The sequence below is a fragment of the Sturnira hondurensis genome, unplaced genomic scaffold (genome assembly GCF_014824575.4).
Source record: "Sturnira hondurensis isolate 20B ecotype Veracruz unplaced genomic scaffold, ASM1482457v3 Scaffold0014302, whole genome shotgun sequence".
NCBI lineage: Eukaryota > Metazoa > Chordata > Mammalia > Chiroptera > Phyllostomidae > Sturnira > Sturnira hondurensis.
In genome coordinates, this window is record NW_028086933.1 from 3,981,690 (window position 1) to 4,005,153 (window position 23,464).

At 36.4% G+C, this 23,464-nt stretch overlaps 1 protein-coding gene across 5 annotated transcripts in view; it reads left to right on the forward strand.

Annotated features, from left to right (window-relative positions):
• The window catches only part of JMJD1C (jumonji domain containing 1C), a 242,047-nt gene that overhangs the window by 185,254 nt on the left and 33,329 nt on the right, over window positions 1-23,464 (forward strand). For 4 of the 5 annotated variants that reach the window (XM_037062686.1, XM_037062682.1, XM_037062681.1 and 1 more), the window contains 8 exons: window positions 162-267; window positions 2,805-2,929; window positions 4,069-4,212; window positions 4,314-4,506; window positions 4,614-6,295; window positions 11,920-12,092; window positions 15,868-18,041; window positions 22,339-22,540. In XM_037062686.1, the coding sequence (XP_036918581.1) occupies window positions 162-267; window positions 2,805-2,929; window positions 4,069-4,212; window positions 4,314-4,506; window positions 4,614-6,295; window positions 11,920-12,092; window positions 15,868-18,041; window positions 22,339-22,540 (4,799 nt within the window). Of the gene's footprint in view, window positions 1-161; window positions 268-2,804; window positions 2,930-4,068; window positions 4,217-4,313; window positions 4,507-4,613; window positions 6,296-11,919; window positions 12,093-15,867; window positions 18,042-22,338; window positions 22,541-23,464 lie in introns of those variants that run through there. The other variant, XM_037062684.1, reaches the window with a different exon arrangement.

Below are 23,464 nucleotides of genomic sequence, written 5' to 3' on the forward strand. Positions count from 1 at the left end.
TTATTATATAATTACTAATGAACTGTAACTTATGAATTTGTGTTTCTGCATACATTTACATCAAGGAATATCTTTCAATTCTTAGAATGTATAGGAGGGAAAATCAGTAACATTAACATTACAATAGCATAACGTGGGTATTTTTTTCTATCTAATTCTAGGACGACATAGACAGCCTAAACCCAGTTCTCAGGGATAACCCGCAACTTCAGGAAGAAGTGAAAATTTGGGTAAAGGAACAAAAGGTTCAGGAGATTTTTATGCAAGGTAACTATTTTGAAGTTTTGTTTTGTGTTTCTTTCTGTTTTTTGTTTTTAACTGGGCATTTTCTCTTGTTTGGTTTAGGTGGTTTCCATTATGTGCAATATAAATTGAAAGTCCAGTCTAATATTTTGAGTTATATACAGTTCTGGGAAAAAATAACAAAATCAAAATTATAATAATAGAAAGTTGGTAACTTTACCAATTTATTAACTGATTTGAGCTAACTGCCTGGCATGAAATTAGAGCCGCACAGATGTTTTGTTGATAGGAAAAATTTCCATATTTACAGATTGCCTTAGGTGTGTCCTTCCTGGGAAAGGAAGCGAGGTTTGCAGGAGCGGGTTGCCTAAAGCCACAAATGATTTCCTTTGAAGAGTGCTGTTGGTATCTGATAAAAGTGGCCTATTTCAGTTCGCCTTCCTCTGTGATTATCATAACACTACTCTTAGGTTTTTCTTTTTTTAGTAAGTTACAAGTTTGTCTACAATATATGAGTTTCAAACAAATGAGATTTTATAATTCTTAGTGATGTCTTTTTCTGTCATTAAAATCAGTATGTAAATGTAATCAAACTTTTATGAAACTGAATTGAAACTAGGATGATGTGTGAAGTATCGATATTATGTTGAGTGTTTATTCGAGGGGTTCTGTTGATAAATTCCCATATTTATCTGAAACCTCAATTTTCATGCCAATTAAGCATTAATAGAGATAATCCTGAAGTTGCTTTGTATGGGTATGGCAGCAGAAGGCTAAATACCCTTCAAACTTTTAATATGGGGAAGTCAAAACATATTTCCGTGAGCTTCTATGCATCTGTCTCCAAGCTCCAGCAACTGTATAACCATGGTGGATCCTGCTACATCTATATTCCCATTTATTTTTATGAAATTCCAGACATTGCCACATTCTGTCTATATTTAAAGCCATCATGCCATTATGTTTAAAAAATTAATAGTTTTTTTCTGTCCTTTTTTACCCCTCCCCACATTAGTAGTTTTTTAATATCAAATACTGGATGCTCAGAATTTCCATTTGTCTCATAAATGTCTTGAATGATTTTTAATGAGATTGAGTGATATATTAATAAACCAGGGCATTAAAAATTCACAAGTTGATTGGTTGTTACCTGTCTTACCTTTTTTTTCCTTTTCCTTCCAATTTATTTAATGGAGAAACCAGGCTAATCTTTTTTAATAACTTTATTTCCTTATCATATTCTTAAGAGGTGAAAATACTACAGCAGTATAGTTCCTGCCATTTTATGCAGAATTATGTGAGGCTAAGCCTAATTGTTTGGTTGGGAATTGAAATTTGATTGTTATTTGAAGTTATTCTGTACGTCTTTTCTATATTACATTCAGAAAGAAATTTGTAGTCTTATTCTTTCATAGTGAGCAAAGACTATAGTTTATATACTTTATATGGACATGAGTATATTTAATTTGCAGGTCATATAGAATACTTTCTACAGATCTGTTAGTTGATTTATATTTTAGGCTGATAATTGGCATAAAGAATTTTAAAACTGGCTAATAAATAGTAAACCATTAATTGGTATGTTAAATACCACTGTAGAAGAAAACATTGATCTAAAAATCAAAAGATAAATCCAGTCATAGTCATTTCACTTAATTTATTTAACCTATCAACCTCACTTTCTTAATTTTTGTAAAAGTGAAAAACTGTGCCTAAGATTTGAAGATTAAGTGAGCACTTGCAAATTTTCAAAGTACTTTGTAAATTGTTACTGTATAAGTAAGTACTCCCATTAAGGTGCACTAGCACACATGTCCCCTTACTTGACAGTTCTTGTTAACATTCTAATTACTTCATGTCATTTTAGTACCTGTAAATTAGGAAAAAATTTGTCTCCATTATACATCATGGTGCAAAAGTAAGTTTACAGTTCATATGGAAAATTATATAATAATTAATAAATAATACAAGAATAAAGTCTTTCACAACAGTAAACCTACTTGCCCCACTCTATATGTTCCTCTGTGGAGTGACTTTTAACCGGCATATTTTTATAAAGATATGGCATACTTATGTGTAGATGGCTTTTTAAAAAGTAAGTTTAATCCAAATGTATACCATATTTTTTTACAAAGCATTTTAGTGTCAAAAGCTTTGTAAAAGGCATTTAATTCTTTAGTATCAAAGCATTAAGTGAATTTATAAATTCACTTAAGTCTCTACATGATTTAAGACTTTTGGCAGCTGAGGCATCAAGTTCCTAAATACCTTTGAAATCATACCAGTTTCTTTCTTGATCCCAGAGACATTCTCTCTGGCTTAGTTACTTTATTTCCATTGAATTAGTATTTGTGTCTGTCTAGTAGAGTGTGTTTAGGTATCATTAACATATATTCACTTGTCTTGTAATACATTTTTTTGAGAACTGATACTCAAGTATATCATTCATCTGTAACATCACTCATGTTTCTCTGAAAAGGTAGTTTTTAAAAGAAAATATACCCATTTAAGATATCCTTATTTCTTGTGGGTTCTTTCTTTATTTTATTTTTTCTTTTTAGGTCCTTATTCCTTAAATGGATACAGAGTGAGAGTATATAGACAAGACTCTGCCACCCAGTGGTTTACTGGCATAATTACTCATCATGATCTCTTCACTCGCACCATGATCGTTATGAATGATCAGGTAAATAGTCCAGCTAATATTTTTTAGAGAAATGTTTACAATTCAGATATTCCATGTCACCCCAAAAATGGATCAGCAGATTGACAGTAAATAATTTTGTTATTTTAGTCATACAATCCTATTAAGTTCTCTTTAGTTCAGAGGGATATAATGATGCCAAATTTATTTCAACATTGATAAAATTTCTGAAATAGAGACATCAGACTATTAGTTGATAGTGTTTTGGGTTTTTTTATCTTTAGGCCAGCTAAATTTTTTCATAAAGTTAGCTATCTTATTTCTCCAGGGATAAAATATTTCTGAGATGTTTGCACTGATGAGAACTTTAACATACACTGTAGTCCTTTTCACACTAAATTTCGGAGTTGGTATGCTCCGTTAAGTTTTATGGTGAGTAATAAGGATACAAATTTCAAGTGAAATTTTTGAGTAACAGTCTGAAAGAGTTGATTTCAAGTATTTTGAAGCTATAGTTTATTTTCCTGAAAAAATAGATGTTTACACCATCCTACCTGTGTGGATTGTAGAGAGTATGCGAATAAATGAGTCCCTGTTTATAAACAATCTGAATGCTTTCATTAAAATTTAGTCAAATTTATAACTGTATTATTTATTGATATTTTTTCCTAAAATGGTGATAAACTTTCACATCTCAGTGAGGAACAAAATTGCTTTTAGTTTTTAAAATAGTTCTTTCTTTAACCTGTCTTTTACAAATTATTATTAGTGTTATTTAAACAATTTTGTCTTCAATTTTTGTCCTGTTTAATTAAGCTTTACCCTTTTAGTTTTATACCTGCTTTTTGAAATTGTTTCCTTTTTTTAAACTGCATTTTTAAACTTAGCATTACACTCACTATTTTTATCCTTGTTTTTCGAGGTGTACTTGAAATGAAAACATTTGGTTTTTAAATTTTGGTTAGCATAGATACAGCATTAGGTTTCAGAAGAAAGTTAAAAACATAATTTTCTCTATGATTGTTAAATTTGACTTATTACAAGTATAACAGTATGTTATATAAATTAGGGATTCCAGACTGATTTTTAGACATTTCTACTCAGTAATGAATGTGTACCTAAGATCAAATTGGTTAACTGATTGGATTTAATTTTTATTCTTCTTTTGTGTCATGGACTAGGTATTAGAACCACAGAATGTCGATCCTTCTATGGTTCAAATGACCTTTCTGGATGATGTTGTTCACTCTTTGTTAAAAGGTGAAAATATTGGCATTACATCACGGCGAAGGTCTCGTGCCAGTCAAAATAGCAACGCTGTTCACGTATGTGTGTTGTTAGTTCTGGATTATTATAAATATTTTTTTCCTTAAATTATTTAGGATCAGGTAGTAACCAAATCATTATCAACTGGTTCTTTTTTTAGGGTCATTATACACGTGCCCAGGCAAATAGTCCCAGACCAGCAATGAACTCCCAAGCTGCTGTACCAAAACAGAATACACACCAGCAACAGCAACAAAGAAATATCCGTTCGAATAGGAGGAAGGGCTCAGATAGCAGCGTACCAGATGAAGAGAAGATGAAGGAGGAAAAATATGATTATATAGGACGAGGAGGTAGGATCCACTTTTTTTTTAAGGGAATGAGAATTTTTAAAAAGTATACTTAAAATGTACTTATTTAATATTGATATGAAAAATAAAACTTTTTTTAAATCTTGCAGAAAATCCTAAAGGTAAAAACAAACAGTTGATGAACAAAAGAAGGAAACCTGAGGAGGATGAAAAGAAACTAAATATGAAAAGACTACGAACAGACAACATTTCAGACTTTTCTGAGAACAGTGACTCAGAAAATTCAAATAAGAGAATAATAAATAATCCCTTAGAGCAGAAACCAGAGAATGAATTGAAAAATAAAAATACTTCAAAGGTAAATGGCGAAGAAGAAAAATCCCAAAATAATGAGAAGGCAGGAGAGGAGACACTAATGGATAGCCAGCCTCCTTGGGATCAAATACAAGAAGATAAAAAACATGAAGAAACAGAGAAGCAGAAGCTTGTTGACTCTCAGCTTCAAGAAAAAATTATTATTCAGTCATCAGAACAGGCCGCACTTTCTGATCATAATTCTAATGATTTACTTCTTCAGGAAAATGTGGAAAAAACACATACCATGGAATTATTACCGAAGGAACAGTTTACATCCAGACCACCCACACCAAAATGTGTTATTGACATTACAAATGACACTAACTCTGAAAAGGTGGCTCAGGAAAACTCAAATACCTTTGGCCTTCAGACACTTCAGAAAATGGATTCTAATGTTGGTGATTCAAAACATTCTATGGCAAATGCAAAATACTTGGAAACAGCAAAACAGGATTCTGACCAGAGTTGGGTCAGTGATGTAGTTAAAGTAGATTTAACCCAATCAAATGTTAAGAATGCTCCATCAGGAAATGATCATCTGATTATGGAAAAAGAGAAAAATCAGTATGTCTCTTACGCATCTTCTCTAAGCTCAGTTTCTGTGATGGAAGATAAGCTGCGTAAGCGAAGTCCACCCCCAGAGAATATAAAATCTAAACTTAATGCTTCAGTAGATGCTCACAAGACAAAATCTAGTCCCTTACCTGAAGTTGTTAAATCTAAAACTACCCATTCTCCTGATTCTCTAAAGTCTAAGGCCACTTATGTTAACAGCCATGCTGCTGGTGAAAGAAGACTGGTAAATAAGATAGAACATGAGTTATCAAGATGCAGTTTTCATCCAGTTCCTTCTCGAGGCAGTACATTGGATACTACAAAGAGCCCTCTAATCATTGATAAAAATGAGCATTTCACAGTTTACAGAGATCCTGCACTTATTGGATCAGAAACAGGAGCTAATCACATGTCACCTTTCTTAAACCAACATCCTTTCCCTCTTCATTCTTCATCCCATCGAACCTGTTTAAATCCAGGTACCCATCACCCTGCCTTAACTCCTGCACCCCACCTACTGGCTGGATCATCTAGTCAAACTCCATTGCCTACCATTAACACTCACCCTCTGACGAGTGGTCCACACCATTCTGTTCACCACCCTCATTTACTTCCTGCTGTGTTACCTGGAGTGCCCACTTCCTCCTTACTTGGTGGCCACCCACGATTAGAAACTGCTCATGCCAGCAGCTTGAGCCACTTGGCACTAGCACACCAGCAACAACAACAGTTGTTACAGCATCAGTCACCTCACCTTCTTGGACAAGCCCATCCTTCTGCTTCATATAGTCAGCTTGGTCTTTATCCAATTATTTGGCAATATCCGAATGGAACGCATGCATACTCAGGACTTGGTCTACCTTCTTCTAAGTGGGTTCACCCAGAAAATGCAGTTAATGCTGAATCATCATTAAGGAGGGTAAGTAATGTTGTATTTAACCATATATCAATATATGTGTTAATCTACATATGTTCAAATGCTTTATAAAATGCATTAAAATTTTTGAGTTATTTTTCTCAATATAATGAAACTTTCCAATTCTAATCTTGGAGCCATGTAATCTGAACTCTAAATTAATTGTGGTAGATATTCATAATTGTTTTTGCTTACCTAAATTCCTAGAAGTGAAGTTTCTGATTAAAAATTAATAGGCCCTGGCCAGCTGGCTCAGTTGGTTGGAGCATCGCCCAATATGCCAGGGTTATTGTGGCTTCAATCCTTGGTCAGGTCACATACCAAAAGAATTAACCAATGAATGCGTAACTAAGTGGAATAACAAATCACTCTCTCTCTCCAACTGCCCTTCCTCCTTCCTCTCTGTCTAACATCAATGAATAAATATTTTTAAAATCATATAAAGTTGTAAGGTTCTTCATATATGTTATCAAATTATTCTTAAAAGACAAATTATTATACCCCCAGCTAGCTTCATCATATTGATGTATATTACAAGCTATGAATCTAATTCTCTTGTTCTCTTAAGGGAGTCAGGGTTAGAGGGTCCCAATATTGGGCAGTAAAGTTGGGGCTTAGATTTTTTTCGGCCTAATAGAATATTGCTGTAAGTATTGGTATAATGATCTGATTCCTTCATGGGCTATGTGGCTTCTCCAGCCAAATTTATTTTCATACTAAGAAATTGTTGAAGGCATTACCATCCTACGTATAAAAAATGGGGGAGCGGGGGGCGGTCCCTGTTAACCTTTAGGAGACAACATAGGCCTTGAGGCAACCCAGGATTCTCTTCAGCAGTACCTCAGAATGTTTTCTAACTTTCTTTCTTCCTTTCATTCCTTTTTTATTTTATGATAAAAACCATGTAACGTTAGTTTACCATCGTAGCTTTTTAAGTCACAGTACTGTTATGTATAGTCACATTATTGTGCAACAGACCTCTAGAACTTTTTCATTTTGCAAAACTAAAACTCTGTACCCTTTAAACACAAGTTTTCCTTCCCCTTCCCTGAGTTCTTAGCCAACTATGTTTCTGCTCTCTGTTTCTATGATATCTGACTGCTTTAGATACTTCATTTGAGTGAAATTATGCAGTTTTTATTCTTTTATGGCTTTCTTCAAATCACATAATTTTGATAATAGTTTAGCCATATTTGTAGCATGTAATAGTATTTCCTTTTTTAAGCTGTATTAATATTCTATTTTATGTTTATACCACATTTATATATATATATTCATTTGTCCATGGACTTGGGTTACTTCTGTGCCTTGGTTATTTTGAATGATATGATGAACATGGGTATTTTTTGACACCTTTCACGAGTTGGGAGAGATCCACAATAGATACATTGCAGTGGTAACTTGGAAGACAATGCTAGCGACCTTCTTTATTACAGAGCTTACATAGAGCCATGTTAGTACTTGTAGGTGCAAGTATGGGGTTCCTTGTGCCAAAGGTTTGTCAGAGGAGCTGTTACATTTTGGGTAGCAATGATGACGTAGACTATGGATGTGAGTCCTCTCTTAATTCCCAAGTTGTGATAGTTGACCTTGGTGGTAAGGGGCATCAAGATCTCAAAATAGAGCCCCACCACTTTTGAAGGATATTACTTGTTTTTCCCCATTACAAACATCAACTCCTTTAGCTCCAGTTTCATATAAGCTTTGACCTTCTCTAATGAAGTCATCAGGGACCTACACAATTTATTCTTCAGCATCCCTACATTTGATTTTGGGAGAATCTCAATTTTAGAAGTATTGTGCTTATTGTTAATCACAAGCTTCCCAATCCCACTCTTTTTGTTTATGTACTCACCCAAGAACATGCTTATTAATTTTAAAGAGAGGGAGAAAGAAAAGGAGAGAAACATTGATCGGTTCCCTCCTACATGGATATGCCTCAACCACGGACTGCAGAAACCCTCAACCCAGGCATATGCCATGGACTGAAACCAAACCTACAACCTTCTGGTTTACGGGATGACACCCAGCCAACTGAGCCACATGGGCCATTGATCTTACAGTAGGGTGATTCTTTCTAGAATGTGTACATTACATACTTCCAGTTAATCAAGAGTCACTAATCACACCAAGACACTCTTGCCAGAATTGAAAGCAGTCCTGATGACGCAAGTGCCCAGTACATCCACATTTTTACTCTGACCCTTCACTCTCAGGTATTGTGAATGGAGCTGCAGCTGGTAATTAGACAGACTAGATGGGGGAACACATGGGAACCAAGAGCTGACAAATATTCTTTTTTTTTTTTTTTTTTTTTTTTTAAATATATTTTATTGATTATACCATTACAGTTGTTCTATTCCCCCCTTCAATCCCTTCCACCCGCACCTTCCCTCCCCCACCATTCTGCCCCCCTTAGTTTATAACCACGTGTCTCAAGTTCTTTGGATTCTATATTTCCCCCACTATTCTCACCCTCCCCACTACCTATTTTCTACCTACCATCTATGCTATTTTCTGTGCCTTCTCCCCCCTTCTCCCCCTCCCACTCCCCTGTTTCTAACCCTCCATGTGTTCTTCATTTCTATGGTTCCACTCCTGATCTAGCTGTCCTCTTGGTTTGCTTTTGTTTTAGGTGTGGTTGTTAATAACTGTGTGTTTGCTGTCCTTTCACTGTTCATATTTTTCATCTTCTTTTTCTTATATAAGTCCCTTTAGCATTTCATATAATAAGGGCTTGGTGATGATGAACTCCTTGAACTTGACCTTATCTGAGAAGCACTTTATCTGTCCTTCCATTCTAAATGAAAGTTTTGCTGGATAAAGCAATCTTGGCTGTAGGTCTTTGGATTTCATGACTTGGAATACTTCTTTCCAGCCCCTTCTTGCCTGTAAGGTCTCTTTTGAGAAATCCGCTGACAGTCTGATGGGTACTCCTTTGTAGGTGACTGTCCCCTTATCCCTTGATGCTTCTAGGATTCTCTCCTTCATTTTGGTCTTGGCTAATGTAATTATGATGTGCCTTGGTGTGTTCCTTCTTGGGTCCAACTTCTTTGGCACTCTCTGAGCTTCCTGGATTTCCTGGAAGTCTATTTCCTTTGCCAGACTGGGGAAGTTCTCCTTTATTATTTGTTCAAATATGTTTTCCACTCGTGGTTGTTTCTTTCCCCCTTCTGGTACCCCTATAATTCGGATGTTGGAACGTTTAAAGATGTCCTGGAGGTTCCTAAGCCTCTCCTCATTTTTTTGAATTCTCATTTCTTCATTCCTTTCTGGTGGGATGTTTTGTTCTTCCTTCTGGTCCACTCCATTGATCTGAGTCCCAGTTTCCTTTCCATCACTATTGGTTTTCTGTGCATCTCCCTTCTTTTCATTTAGTTTAGCCATATATTCCACTAATTTGTGACTTTGTTCCACTAATTTGTGACTTTGTTCCTCTAATTTGTGACTATAATCTACCAGTTCTGTGAGCATCCTGATAAATAGTGTCCTGAATTGTGCTTCTGAGAGGCTGGCAATTTCTTGGTCGCTGAGAGTTATTGGCTCTTGGACTTTGAGTTCTTCTTGTGCCATCTTTCGGGTTGTTCTTGCCTGTTCCATAGCAGGATCAGAGCCCTAAAATGTTCACTAGAACAGGGCAACTCAGTCGCTGGGTTGTGACGTTGTATGTGGGGGCGGAGTCAAAGAGCGACAATGGCTCTCACCGGTATTGCAGGGAAACTAAGTCGCTGGGTTGTGACGCTGTATGTGGGGGCAGGGTCAAAGAGGGACTCTGGCGTCCCGTCTGCCGCCTGCCGCCCCGGCCCTCACCGGTGCCGAAGGGCAACTAAGTCGCTGGGTTGTGTCGTTGTCTGTGGGGGCGGGGTCAAAGAGGGACTATGGCGTCCTGCCCGCCGCCTGCTGCCAGGGCCCTCACTGGTGCCGCAGCCGCCGCCGTCACCTGGCCCACGCGTCTCGTCCCACTGCTCGAGAGTGTGCCACCGCCGTCAGCCCTCGCCCCCTGGGGCCTGCGTGGTCCGTCTCACTGTGCGCGAATATGCGCCCGCGGTCTGCCCCGCTCCCCAGCCGGTTCTCGTCCACCTGCGCGCCTGGGTCGGGGTCCCTGTCCTGCCCGACCCTGCTCGCTGTTGGCTCCACCCCTCTTACCGTCCCCGTTGAACGGTTAGATGTAGTCGGACTTCCGTATAATTCAATTTTCTGTCCTTTGGTTGTGTCTTTGTTTCTCCAAACCTTTGTTTTATTCAAACTTGGTTGTGGGAGAAGGCACAGTGTTTCCACCTATGCCTCCATCTTGGCGGAAGTCCAGCTGACAAATATTCTTGAGTTTTATTCCATAACCTCCAAAACCTGGAAAAAAGATCTAAGTAGCTGTAAGTAATGGCCTGGTTAGGAGCCTCTCTCAGTGTGTGTACTAGAATTACCTTCTATGTTTATAACGGCATAAAATATTTTGTTAGCTGGTCATACTTGCTAAAGTTAACATATCAAATTTTCATTTATTATGTAAAACAATTGTGAACAGAAGTGAAGAACTCTTAAACCTAGTATTGTAAATAAAAGTAAAAAATCAATTAGGTAATTATTTTTAACATTATTTCATAGTAACACCATTCCCATGATTGATTACCACTTAAAACTTCTGAGTCATGGAGAACTGAAGCCTTTTAAAAATTTGAATATTTGTGTGTATACATAATACATATATGTCTATATTTTTTCCCATGAGGTTTATGGTTTATAATGTATTCTTTTAATGTAAGTAATTTGACAGCACTATGTCTTTGGTGTAATATATTGCTTATGCTATATCTTTTAGAGATGTAAAATTTATTTCCTCTATCAAAATCAAAGGATTATATTTTCCCAGTATCTGTACACAACAAATAATGTTCTGGAAGAATGTCAGTGAATCACAGCATAAAAACAACTCATAAGCATGTCCTTCGATGTTAATTGTCAATTTATAGATCGATGTCAACAGATACTCAGTATGAGAAAGGCAACACTGACATATTAAAAAATGGTTTTATTATACTTGCATTCCTCAAAGTTTAATGGCCCAACAGTGTTTATATCTTATAGTGAAACAGAGTACAATTGAATCTTGAAACATAATTTTCTGCCAATTCTAAGTAAATTGTTACATTGAAAATGTTTTTTTTTTTTTTTCATGACAAAATTGGCTAATGAACTTGATTATAATTTCTTTATGTGGTGAAATGTACTTTAGGAATAACAAATTCTGAGTTTTTGCTCATCAGTTTTTGTTAGTGTTTGTGTATTTAATGTGTGGCCCAAGACAACACTTATTCCAGTGTGGCCCATAGATGCCAAAAGTTTGGGCACCCCTGCTACATCTTGTAATATGTTAAAGGCAATGATTTCAAAATCTACATTCAATAAAATAAATAACAAGTTTCTAGAAATTACTATTTTAATGCTGATTACTTTTGATATACACATATAATTATGTTGGTTACTATTGTCTGCATATTTCTCATAAGATGCATTTAGAAAAAGTCATATGTTTCCTAAATATATACTGTTCTTTAAGTCGTACTGCGGTGCTGCTTTTAGCTTTTTCTATTAAGTGAAGTCTGGTTTTTTGTGTGTTTTTTTTTTAATAGAATTCTCCTAGCTCATGGTTACATCAACCCACTCCTGTGACCTCAGCAGACGGTATTGGATTACTTAGTCACATTCCTGTCAGACCTTCTAGCGCAGAACCTCATCGGCCTCTTAAAATTACAACACATTCCAGTCCTCCATTGACAAAAAGTTTAGTAGATCATCATAAAGAGTAAGTTTACTAGTGCTTAACATTAACAAATGCCTTTTCTTTTATAGTTATTCCTTTTTTAATGTTTTATTTATTTACATTTAGAGAAAGGGAAAGGGAAGGAGACAGAGGAAGAGAAATATTGTTATGCGAGAGTGGAACAGTTGCCTTTCATATGTGCCCTCATCCGAGGACCTGGCCTGCAACCCAGGCACGTGCCCTGACTGGGAATTGAACTGGCAACTTCTCAGTTTCCACGCCAGCCCTCAATCCATTGAGCCACACCAGCCAGGGCTCTTTTATAGTTATTCTTAATACAGTTTCTAAATAGGTGATTTTAAGTTAATAAATGTCTTAAAACTATGGTTAACGCAACTGCTATTCTTTCTGTTTTTTAATGTATTGAGTTGGACAAAAAGTCTATATGGTATTTTTTTGTTTTGGGGGTTTTTTGTTTGTTTTTAAGAAAAGACATTTTTTTTTTCACTTTCACCATAACTTTATTGATTTGGATGTTTTGAGTATGTCACCTATCCCATTTGGCATAACATATTGATTGTTGTCAGTTAATTTCTCAATTTGATCAACTTCAACTGGTCGACTGTGGAGCATTGTCCAGTGAGAAATCTCTAGCACGAAGCTTCACAAACCATTTTTTTTTTACATTTTAGATTAGTGAGAGTACCTTCTCCATACACTGCACAAATCTTTTTTGCATTTTAGTTGCATTTTTACCTTTCTTGAAATAAATAAAGCACTTCCATCAAGATGGCAGCGTAGACAGATGGCTTGCCTCTTTATACAACCACATCAAAATTACAACTAAAATATAGAACAACCATCACTCTAAATTGCCAGAAATAGAATTGAATGGAAGTCTGAGAGCTATGTAATAAATGAAACCACATCCATCTAAATTAGTAGGAGGGGCACAGATGGGGAACAGGCTGTTCTCTCACCCACAAGTGGTGGATAAAAATTCAGGAGGGTTATTTGAACGTGTGGAGTACCAGCCTCAGCAGGATTCCAGAGCCAGGAAGATAAGTCCTCACAACCTCTGGCTGCAAAAACCAGTGGAGATTAGGTCAGTGGAAGAAACTTCTGGAGCACCAAGCAGATCCTCTTAAAGACCCACACACGGACTCACCTATTGAGACTCATTCCCTCTGAGCTCCAGCACCTGGATAGCAGCTTGTAAGTCACCAGTGGCCTACAGTGAGAAACTGCGGTGTTTGACATCAAGGCAAGCCGAATCCATTGTCCGTTTTCTGAACCCTCTTCCCACAAAGCCGGAAGGGGCCACCACGTCTGAGACTCCATCAACCTGGCTGACACTGTTTGACCCACCTTGGAGGTCTCCAGAGACTCTACCCCACCCAACTTTGGAGCCACCCAAGCTGCTTTTCCATATGAAATACTCACCTTGTCTCATGTTGCACAACTTCGTAAATCCTCTCAAATAAGCAATAGCAGGCTTCAGTGACCCCCAGGTCTGGCACCAACAACAGCCAGCCTAGATTCATAGCATGGCTTTGGCTTGGAATTTCCAAGCCTAGGTCAGGTAGCATTGCCCTTTGCAGAAAAATAGGTGGGGGCTGACCTTGGGCAGAACCACCTGGGAAACCTAAGGGCCAGCACATCCAGTGGACAGTACACACCACTTCAGAGCCCCACTACCCTGTCCCTGCACAGCTGATCCACCAAGGAGGGTGGAGGTGGGTACAGCCAATCCCTGCAGCTGACTGGCCCAGGTAAATCTTTCCCATTGATCTGCCAAGAGCAACCAAGACTCAAACGTAGCAGGAGAGTGGATTTCACCCACATGAAGGGCATACCTCATGTGCCTATATTGTGTGATAGGAAAGGCTATGCCCCTGGACGCTACAGGACATCTACATTAGGCCATGCCACCAAGACATGGAGTCAGAGCAGCTCTACCTAATGCATAGAAACAAGCACAGGGAGGCTGCCAAAACAAGGAGACAAACGTGGTCCATAAGAAAGAACAGATCAAAATTCCAGAAAAAGTGCTAAATAAAATGGAGATAATCTATCAGGTGCAGAGTACAAAACACTGCTTAGAATGCTGCTCAAGGAACTTAATGAGGACCACAACCACATAAAAAAAGACTCAGTAAGAAATGCGCAATTTATGGGGAGTAAACAGTAGAGTGGATGAAGCCAAGATTCAAATCAGTGGTTGATTTGGAACATAAGAAAGCAAAAACTAATGATCAGAACAACAAAAGGGAAAAAAGAATAAAAAAAATGAGGTTAGTGTAAGCAACCTCTGTGACAATTGCAAGAGGTCTAATGTTCACATCATAGGGGTACCACAAGGAAAAGAAAGCAAAAAATTGGAAATCTATTTGAAAAAATCATGAAAGAAAACTTCCCTAATTTGATGAAGGAAATAGACATGCAAGTCCAGGAAGCACAGAGAGTCCCAAAGAGGCCCACTCCAAGATATATAATTAAAATGCCAAAGGTTAAGGATAAGTAGAATCTTAAAAGCAGTAAGAGAAAAGCAGTTGGTTATTCATGGGAGCATTCCCATCAGACTCATCTGACTTCTCAAAAGAAACTTTGCAGGCTAGAAGGGACTGGCAAGAAATATTTAAGGTCATGAAAAGCAGGGACTTACAACCAAGAGTGCTCTACCCAGCAAAAACAGCATTTAGAATCAAAGGCCAGATGAGGAGCTACCCAAACAAGAAAAACTGAAGTTCATCATAACCCAACCACTATTATATATTATTATTTAAGAAAAAGATCAAAACTATGAAAAATTAAATGGCAAAAATATGTATCTATCAACTGAATCTAAAAAACAAAAGCAAGCAAGAATAGAATCATGGATACAGAGTTTTGATGGTTGTCAGAGGGGAGGAGTGAGTGGGGAAATGGGTTTGGAGGTGAGCAGATTAAGAAATACAAATAGGTAGTTACAGAATAGCCATGGGGATATAGGGATATAAAGTACAGTATAGGAAATGGAAGTAGCCATAGAACTTACTTGCATGACCCATGGACATGAACAATTGTGGGGGATTGCCTGAGGGACTGTGTTGTGCTGGGTGGAAGGGGCAAAGGGGAAAATCAAGGTAATTGTAATAACAATCTATAAAATACAATATTTAAAAACAACAAAGCAAATATGCCCCAAATGTTTTGTATTTTGTTCCATCTTCAATATTAAAATGGCTGCACAAAAATTCACCAGTGTTCATAAGTTTCCTTTTTAAATGTTTCCTGATACCACAGCTATCACAATACAGTCTAACAAAATTATTTTTAATGAAGTTCCAGGCAGGTAAGCACTACTAGAGCCATCTTATGGTGGAAACAAATGAACCTTTTGGCCAACCCATACCTTCGAATCTATTAGAGTACATACAATGTTGTGTTTTACTTCAATAATAGAATAATATTGCATAGAAGCTATCTTCGGGTCATGTAAAAAAAAATGGTTACAGAAACCTTCGTGTACTTTTAAAGTAAATTTTTATTGACATGGCTGGTGTGGTCCAGTTGTTTGGGAATTGTCCTGCAAAGCAAAGGGTCACTGGTTCAATTCCCAGTCAGTGCCCATACAGGAGGCAACCAGTCCATGTTTCTCCCTCACATCTATGTTTTTCTCCCTCTCTCTCTCTCTCTCCCTTCTCCTCTGAAAATTTTTTAATATTTTGATTATATAGTTGACATCATACTAGTTTCAGGTTGTACAACCCATTTATATTTATGATGTGATCATAGTACCTATCTGACTCCATACCTTTGTATATTTTCTTTGCAGAGAATTGGAGAGGAAAGCTTTTATTGAACCATTACGTTCTGTTGCATCTACATCAGCAAAAAATGATCTGGATCTAAATAGGTCACAGACTGGAAAAGATGGTCACTTGCATAGGCATTTTGTGGATCCTCTGATGAATCCATTACAGAGACCACCCCACGAGACTGGAGAGAGATTAAACAAATATAAGGAGGAACACCGTCGAATTCTTCAAGAAAGCATTGATGTTGCTCCATTTACAACTAAAATCAAGGGGCTTGAGGGTGAGAGAGATAATTATTCCAGAGTAGCATCGTCATCTTCTAGCCCTAAAAGCCATGTCATCAAACAAGACAAAGATATGGAATGCTCAGTGTCGGATCTTTATAAAATGAAGCACTCAGTGCCTCAGAGTTTGCCCCAAAGTAACTATTTCACTACATTGTCTAACAGTGTGGTTAATGAACCGCCAAGGTCATACCCATCTAAAGAGGTTTCAAATATTTACACTGAAAAACAGAATAATACCCTTGTAGCAGCCGCTAATCCTCAAACTCTGACTTCATTTATATCATCTCTTTCAAAACCGCCACCTTTGATTAAACACCAACTGGAAAGTGAAGGTTTAATAGGCAAAACACCAGAACATCTTCCCCATCAAATTGCTTCTCACTCAGTAACAACCTTCAGAAATGATTGTAGGAGTCCTACCCATTTGACAGTTTCTTCTACAAACACACTCCGGAGTATGCCTGCTTTACATAGAGCACCAGTGTTTCATCCACCAATTCATCACAGCCTGGAAAGAAAGGAAAGCAGCTACAGTAGCCTCTCCCCTCCAACTTTAACTCCAGTGATGCCTGTAAATGCTGGTGGGAAAGTTCAAGAATCACAAAAACCTCCAACTCTAATTCCTGAGCCAAAAGAATCTCAGGCAAATTTTAAGAGTTCTTCTGAACAGAATTTGACAGAAATGTGGAAATCTAATAACCTTGGCAAAGAGAAAGCTGAATGGCGTGTAGAGAAAAGCACTGGAAAGTCACAGGCTGCTATGGCATCTGTCATTGTCCGTCCACCTTCTAGTACAAAACTTGACAGTGTGCCAGTAATGCAATTAATGTCCAAAGATCGGGTTAGTGAAAGGTCTTCAACTGAGACAAATCAAACAGATTGCCTCAAACCAGCAGGAGCTGGAGAGATTGGAAGAATAATTCTGCCAAGTGTGAATTCAGACAATACTCACATAAAATCTGCAAAAAACTTTCAGGCAGTCTCACAGGGCGATGTTCCCAGTTCAGTTGTCTCTGTTGTAAGTACATCTGCTTCCACTACCAGCAGTGCTTCCAGCTGGGGTGGGTCTGAAGTAATTTATTCTTTATCAAATACAATTTTACCCTCTAAGTCCGTAGAATGTACCTCTTCAAAAAATGTCAGTCATTCAGTTACTCACACACAAGAATGCAGGGTCAGCACCGCAGCCCCAGTTACTCCAGCCAGTAGTAAGACAGTAAGTGCTGTTCAGCCCAGCTCCGGGTTCTCAGGCACAACTGATTTTATTCATTTAAAAAAGCACAAGGCAGCATTGGCTGCAGCTCAGTATAAAAGTAGTAATGTTAGTGAGACTGAGCCTAATGCTGTGAAAAATCAGTCATCTTCAGCCTCCCTTCTCTTGGATGGCACAGTAGTCTGTAGTACAATAAACAAAGCAAACTCTGTAGGAAATGGGCAAGCATCCCAGACAAGTCAACCAAACTACCATACTAAACTAAAAAAAGCCTGGCTTACTAGACATTCAGAAGAAGATAAAAATACTAATAAAATGGAGAATTCAGGGAATTCTGTTTCAGAAATTATTAAGCCATGTTCTGTTAATTTAATAGCCTCTACATCAAATGATATACAGAATAGTGTAGATAGTAAGATCATAGTTGATAAATATGTAAAAGATGATAAAGTCAATAGGAGAAAAGCCAAAAGAACTTATGAATCTGGTTCTGAAAGTGGAGACTCAGATGAAAGTGAAAGCAAGTCAGAGCAAAGGACTAAAAGGCAACCGAAGCCAACTTACAAAAAGAAGCAAAATGATTTGCAGAAGAGAAAAGGTGATGTGGAGGAAGATCTAAAACCCAACGGGGTTCTCAGCAGGAGTGCCAAAGAAAAAAGTAAATTGAAATTGCAGAGCAACAGTAATAGTGGTAAGTAAATTTATTTCTTTTTTATCTCAGGTAAAACATGCTGTATATTCTTGGAATAATAATGCCAATCATTCAAGCAGTCCTTAACAATGGGTAAAAGTTAAATAAAAATGGAGATGAAGGTGGTTATGATTTTCCATGCTCATTTCTATATTCAAGAAAAACAATAAAAGTTTCAAAACTTTGAGTAATATTTAGATTTCATTTGTGGCAAAATAAGTTACACTTGCCAGTAATATTCACTATAAAGTGTTTCTGTATAGTTTTACTCTAGAAGTAATTTTTTTTCATTGGTTTATTTCTTTTCAGGTATGTTGCACAATGCAGAAATCCATTAATAGTTTCACTATATCTATATTTATCCACATACAATATATGAAATGTCCCTGACAATGTGGATATTCAAGAAATTCTTTTCACAAGCATTTGGATGCTTGAAGGCATTTGGGCCTTTTTACTGAGTGAGGTTTTCCCACATCAGAGGGGAAATCAGAGGCAAAGTGAAGGAGGGAAAACTAGGAGGATGGAATCATAGAAAAGGACAGTCAGAAAGGGAAAGAACAAAGGACTCCAGGCTCAACTAGAGACGGAGAGGCTGAGAAACTGAAATGCTGGTACAGATAGAAGGACCTGCCATTTATTTTGAGTGTTGGATTGTATAGGTTTGCTTTCTCTTTCTCCAGTGTTCTACTAACTTCCCCCAATGAATTCTAAAGGGACTTGGTGTGGTCAATAGTTGATTGTCTTCCTTCACATTAACATTTACTTTGTTATGTTATATATTCAAATATTAGAGTTAAACTTAAAAAAACAAAGTTTTTTTAAACAAAGTTATTGTTTAAACCTTCCAGTTTTCAACAATAAACTTATGAAATTAAATTTATAAAATTAATGAAGTGCATATTTTGTTTTCATTTTGAAATTAAATGTACATGTTTCCCATGTGAGAATTCTAAGACAAAGACTGGAATCACCATTTTCCCCTGTGCCAAGTGATGCTTAGTGAAACCTCCCCTACTGAATACTAACATCAGAGAGGCTATGATAAGTCCCATTTATTCCCAAGGCCAAAATAATAAGTGACTATTAAATGCCACCTTTTAATTTTGGGCAGAGTTGACTTGCTGTTATTCTGCCATCTAGAAAATTCTCTAAATTGGGAATTTATAAATCTAATTTCTCAACCTGAATAGATAATATGCTTCATGGATTAAATACAACCTTTGTCTTTCTAATGTTCACTGAGGTTGTCATGAGTCATAGTCAAAAAGAGTAAAGCTCTGGCTGGTGTGGCTCCATTGGTTGGAATATAATCCTGTACACCGAAAGATTGCAGGTTTGATTCCCAGTCAAGGAGCCTACAAGAAGCAAACAGTTATTCTCATTCTCATTCTCTCTCTCTCTCTCTCTCTCTCTCTCAAACACACACAAAGCAATGAAAAAATGTCTTAGGGTGACAATAAAAAGGATTATTTTTTTAAGAGTGAGTAAACTTTGCACTTAGAGATTGCACTATGAAGACATGGTATTATATGCATGTATATCCATACACAAATACACATACAGTGTGTTTCTCAAGTTAGTTGCTTTTTTGTGACTAATTTTTACATTATTTTATGAACTGAAATTGCCCATGAAACTTAAATATATCTGTAAGTCCTGTGATGCACAAAACCAGTGCATTAACTATAATTAGAGTTAATTTGTGTGTCTCAAAACATATTTTTAAGGTGTTAGCATATTAAAAATGAGAGATTAACATGTATTTATCCCTAGTAATTCTTTTTCTTCCTGGTTTCTTGTTGCTAGAGCAGCTGTTCTGAGCATTTGCTAGTAAATTGAGAACTAAGGTTAAAAAGGTTCCTAGGTATAAGGAAAGCAGAAATATCCATTAAGTTAGGTATTTTTATTGCCAGTAAATTAATATAGAATTGAAAGATGAAGTTTTAGTTACTGGACAAACATTTCTAGTAAAAGTTATAAAAGGAGTTAGATGAAGGCTTGCTGTCTAGACAGAAGCAAAAATTGTATCTAAAACTGTTCATATAACCTGGACCTTCATATCTTTGTAATTCATTCATTAAAAATTTGCCATTGTCTATTGTCTCACAGAGTTGAGATTTGCTTTGAAATGTCTGTTTTTTAATTGTAATACTATTTGAATTGTTTACAGTGGTATGGTTTTCCATACTTTTTGAACTGTTTCATTATTTGGAATGTAAAAAGCATATTGGTTAATAGTTATTTTCTAGTCAGAACAGAAGTAGATTGGATTTAGTTTATTCTCACATAATAAATTTTAAAAGTATATCAGTGGTTGGAAGCAAGTGTACCAAATAAAAATTTATCAGCAGTATACCATTTCTGTTGTTCATTCTGATTTGTAAAAGCTCTGGATATTTTATACAGTGGAGGAAATAACAAACCTTTACACAAGCCTTCTGGAAACATTTTACTCTGAGTGGTGTGTGCGCACACATAATGTTTCCCTAGTGGATTAAGTCAAGAGGCTCCTTGCCCTAAGTTAAAGACAGAAGAGGGAAGAGCTTGCAAAGAACCAGGCAGTAATCCTAGAAGTGCTTAATACCAAGCTGATTTTGAATGGCCTACCCTGGAGTTTATAAACACAACAATTCTGTCTTAAGATATATGGTCTTGCTGTAATTGTACTGCATATATTATTAATAGGTACGTGATAGTGGGAACTCAGGACAAGATTTCTGCTACAAGTTTCTACAAGAAGTATATACTGCCTCTGCTCCATGAAATAGGCATAATTAGAAAACACAAGGGTAGGAAATAAAATTTATTCTTTAGCATAATAGAAACAGTGAATGATGTAAATCTCATATCTGATGTTAGATGCATTAACATAGGCAGTTATTAACACATAAGAGTCAACAAATACTGCTTGTCCCAACATAGATTGCTTTTAATTAATAGATTTTTTAAAATTTAATAGACAAATTTAAATTTTTTAAGGTTTTACTTATTTATTTTTAGAGAGAGGGGAAGGGAGAAAGAGGGAGTGAAACATCAATGTGCAGTTGCCTCTCTGGTGCCCTGCACTGGGGACCGGCCTGCAACATAGTCATGCTCCCTGACTGGGAATTGAATCAGGGACCATTTGGTTCACAAGCCCTCACTCAATCCACTAAGCCACACCAGACAAGGCACAAGCTTCAATTTTTGTATGTTTTGAGTTCTTCCTGCTCTATAGATGACTGATTACTTGAGCTAGTGTTATTATAACAACCAAGTTCAAGTTAATAAAAGTGATGGAGCAAAAACATACACTATAAAATGATTAACATAATATAAACGTAATTATTTTTTTCTGACGAAGTTTTGTTTTTCTGTAGAGTTCTAGTACCTTTTTTGTCTTTCTGTCTTGAAAAAAGATAAGCCAGGTTAATAATTGGCTTTTTTCTTTTCAAGTTTTTTTCTTTTATTTTTTTCAAGTTTTTAAAAAATAGTACTTTTGTCAATCGATATATTTATACCAACGGGAAAACATTATAATAAGAGGAGCGATATTAGGAGAAATGACTAAGTTCTTCTCCATAACATTGATGTTACAAAATCACCACTTTTTAAAAAGATTTTATTTATTTATTTTTAGAGGGGAAGGGAAGGAGAGGGAGAGAAATATTAATGTATGGTTGCCTCTCGTTCGTCCCCTGCTGGGAACTGGCCTACAACCCAGGCAGGTGCCCTGACTGGGAATTGAACCGTGATCATGGGGTTCACAGGCCCGCGCTCAATCCACTGAGCTATGCCAACCAGGGCAAAATCACCACTTTCTTGATTTAATGAGCCACACTTACCTTCAAGAGTCAGAATAAGTAGTATTTCAAAACTTAAGTATGCTGAAACTAGCATGTTTTTTCTAAAAGTATTGACTTTCAGTCTTTAGGTTTTTTCTGTGAATCTTGAAAGAGCTTCCTACATATGCCAAAGTTTTTATATAAAAGGGCTATATTTTTAGCTTTACTTAGACTATGACTGATTCTCATATTTGCTGTCATACAAAGAATATTTCATATGTAAAGATACAGACTCAGCTCTGCATTTATAGTATAGTGTAGTGTACCAAGAGTTCATTTGGTTTGTAGAACATAGTAAGTAAAGAGCTACTGTGGAATTTTTAGTTAATGAGTACCTAGAACTGTAATCTCTGCTGCTTTTCTACAGTCTGAATATATTGTCAGTTGTGTAATTGATTTCAATTTTATCTCAAGGGTATACTTTTCTAAAAAGGTATAATCTTGCTAATACTTTCCTACTGGTTTTACAGCTGGCATCCCTCGTTCAGTATTAAAAGACTGGCGTAAAGTCAAGAAGCTGAAACAAACTGGGGAATCATTTTTACAAGATGACTCCTGCTGTGAGATAGGGCCTAATTTGCAAAAGTGCCGAGAATGTAGACTTATTCGGAGTAAAAAAGAAGAAGAACCAACTCACTCACCTGTGTTTTGTAGATTTTACTACTTTAGACGGTAAGTGAAAAATTATGTAATTGGGGGGAAGTATGATTATTGGGTGATAGAAATTATACAGTGTTTCTGAGAATTCTGTTTAGAGACAGGAGCCTCCTTGTTTCTGAAACATCATACAACAATATTAAACTTCTTTAGTACTAAATTTAACAATAGCTAATTATGGGCTAAATTCATATGTATAGTGTTATATGCATTCATATAGCCTTTCTCTACTGACTTATTCCTCCTTAATGATAAATTTTTGTATTTTTCTAGAAAATGATAGGAAACAGCAGTTTGTTTCATATAAAGATTTTAAAAAATATATTACACTTCGGCCAAAACAGTGTCGTATTTATATCCGTACATTAGCTAACAAATACTCTATATAAATCTAGGTAAATAATGTAGATGTTATATGAAAGTCAGTGCAGTACATTGGAATACCCATACTTTTGCCATGTTAAACATAGAGAGCTATAAAATATAAGTTAGAAAGTGACCAAAAGGAATTGTTAGTACCATGTCATATTTCACAGGTTTTGTTATAAATATAAAAGCAACTTACAGTTACTATTAACCTATAATATTTATATATTACTCTATAACTAACTATATGTACCTATAATATTAGTATTACCAAATAATACTTTAATACTAAATCTTAAGGGTAGGTTTGTATAAGAGTTCAATTAAAGAAACCTGGGTAACCCAGCCAGTAGAGGGTAATGTCTCAGACTCTAGAATCAGTCATTCCTGGGTTTCATTCCTTGCTCTGTTTACTAGTTCCTGTATGAATTTATTAGTTGTGGTAGGACTACACCTTAGCTTGACTCATCTGCATAATGTGAATGATAGTGGTACCAACCTCAGAAGAATGTCATGAAGATTAAATGATATAAAATACATAGAGCTGTAAGTGTAGTATACCAAGCACATATG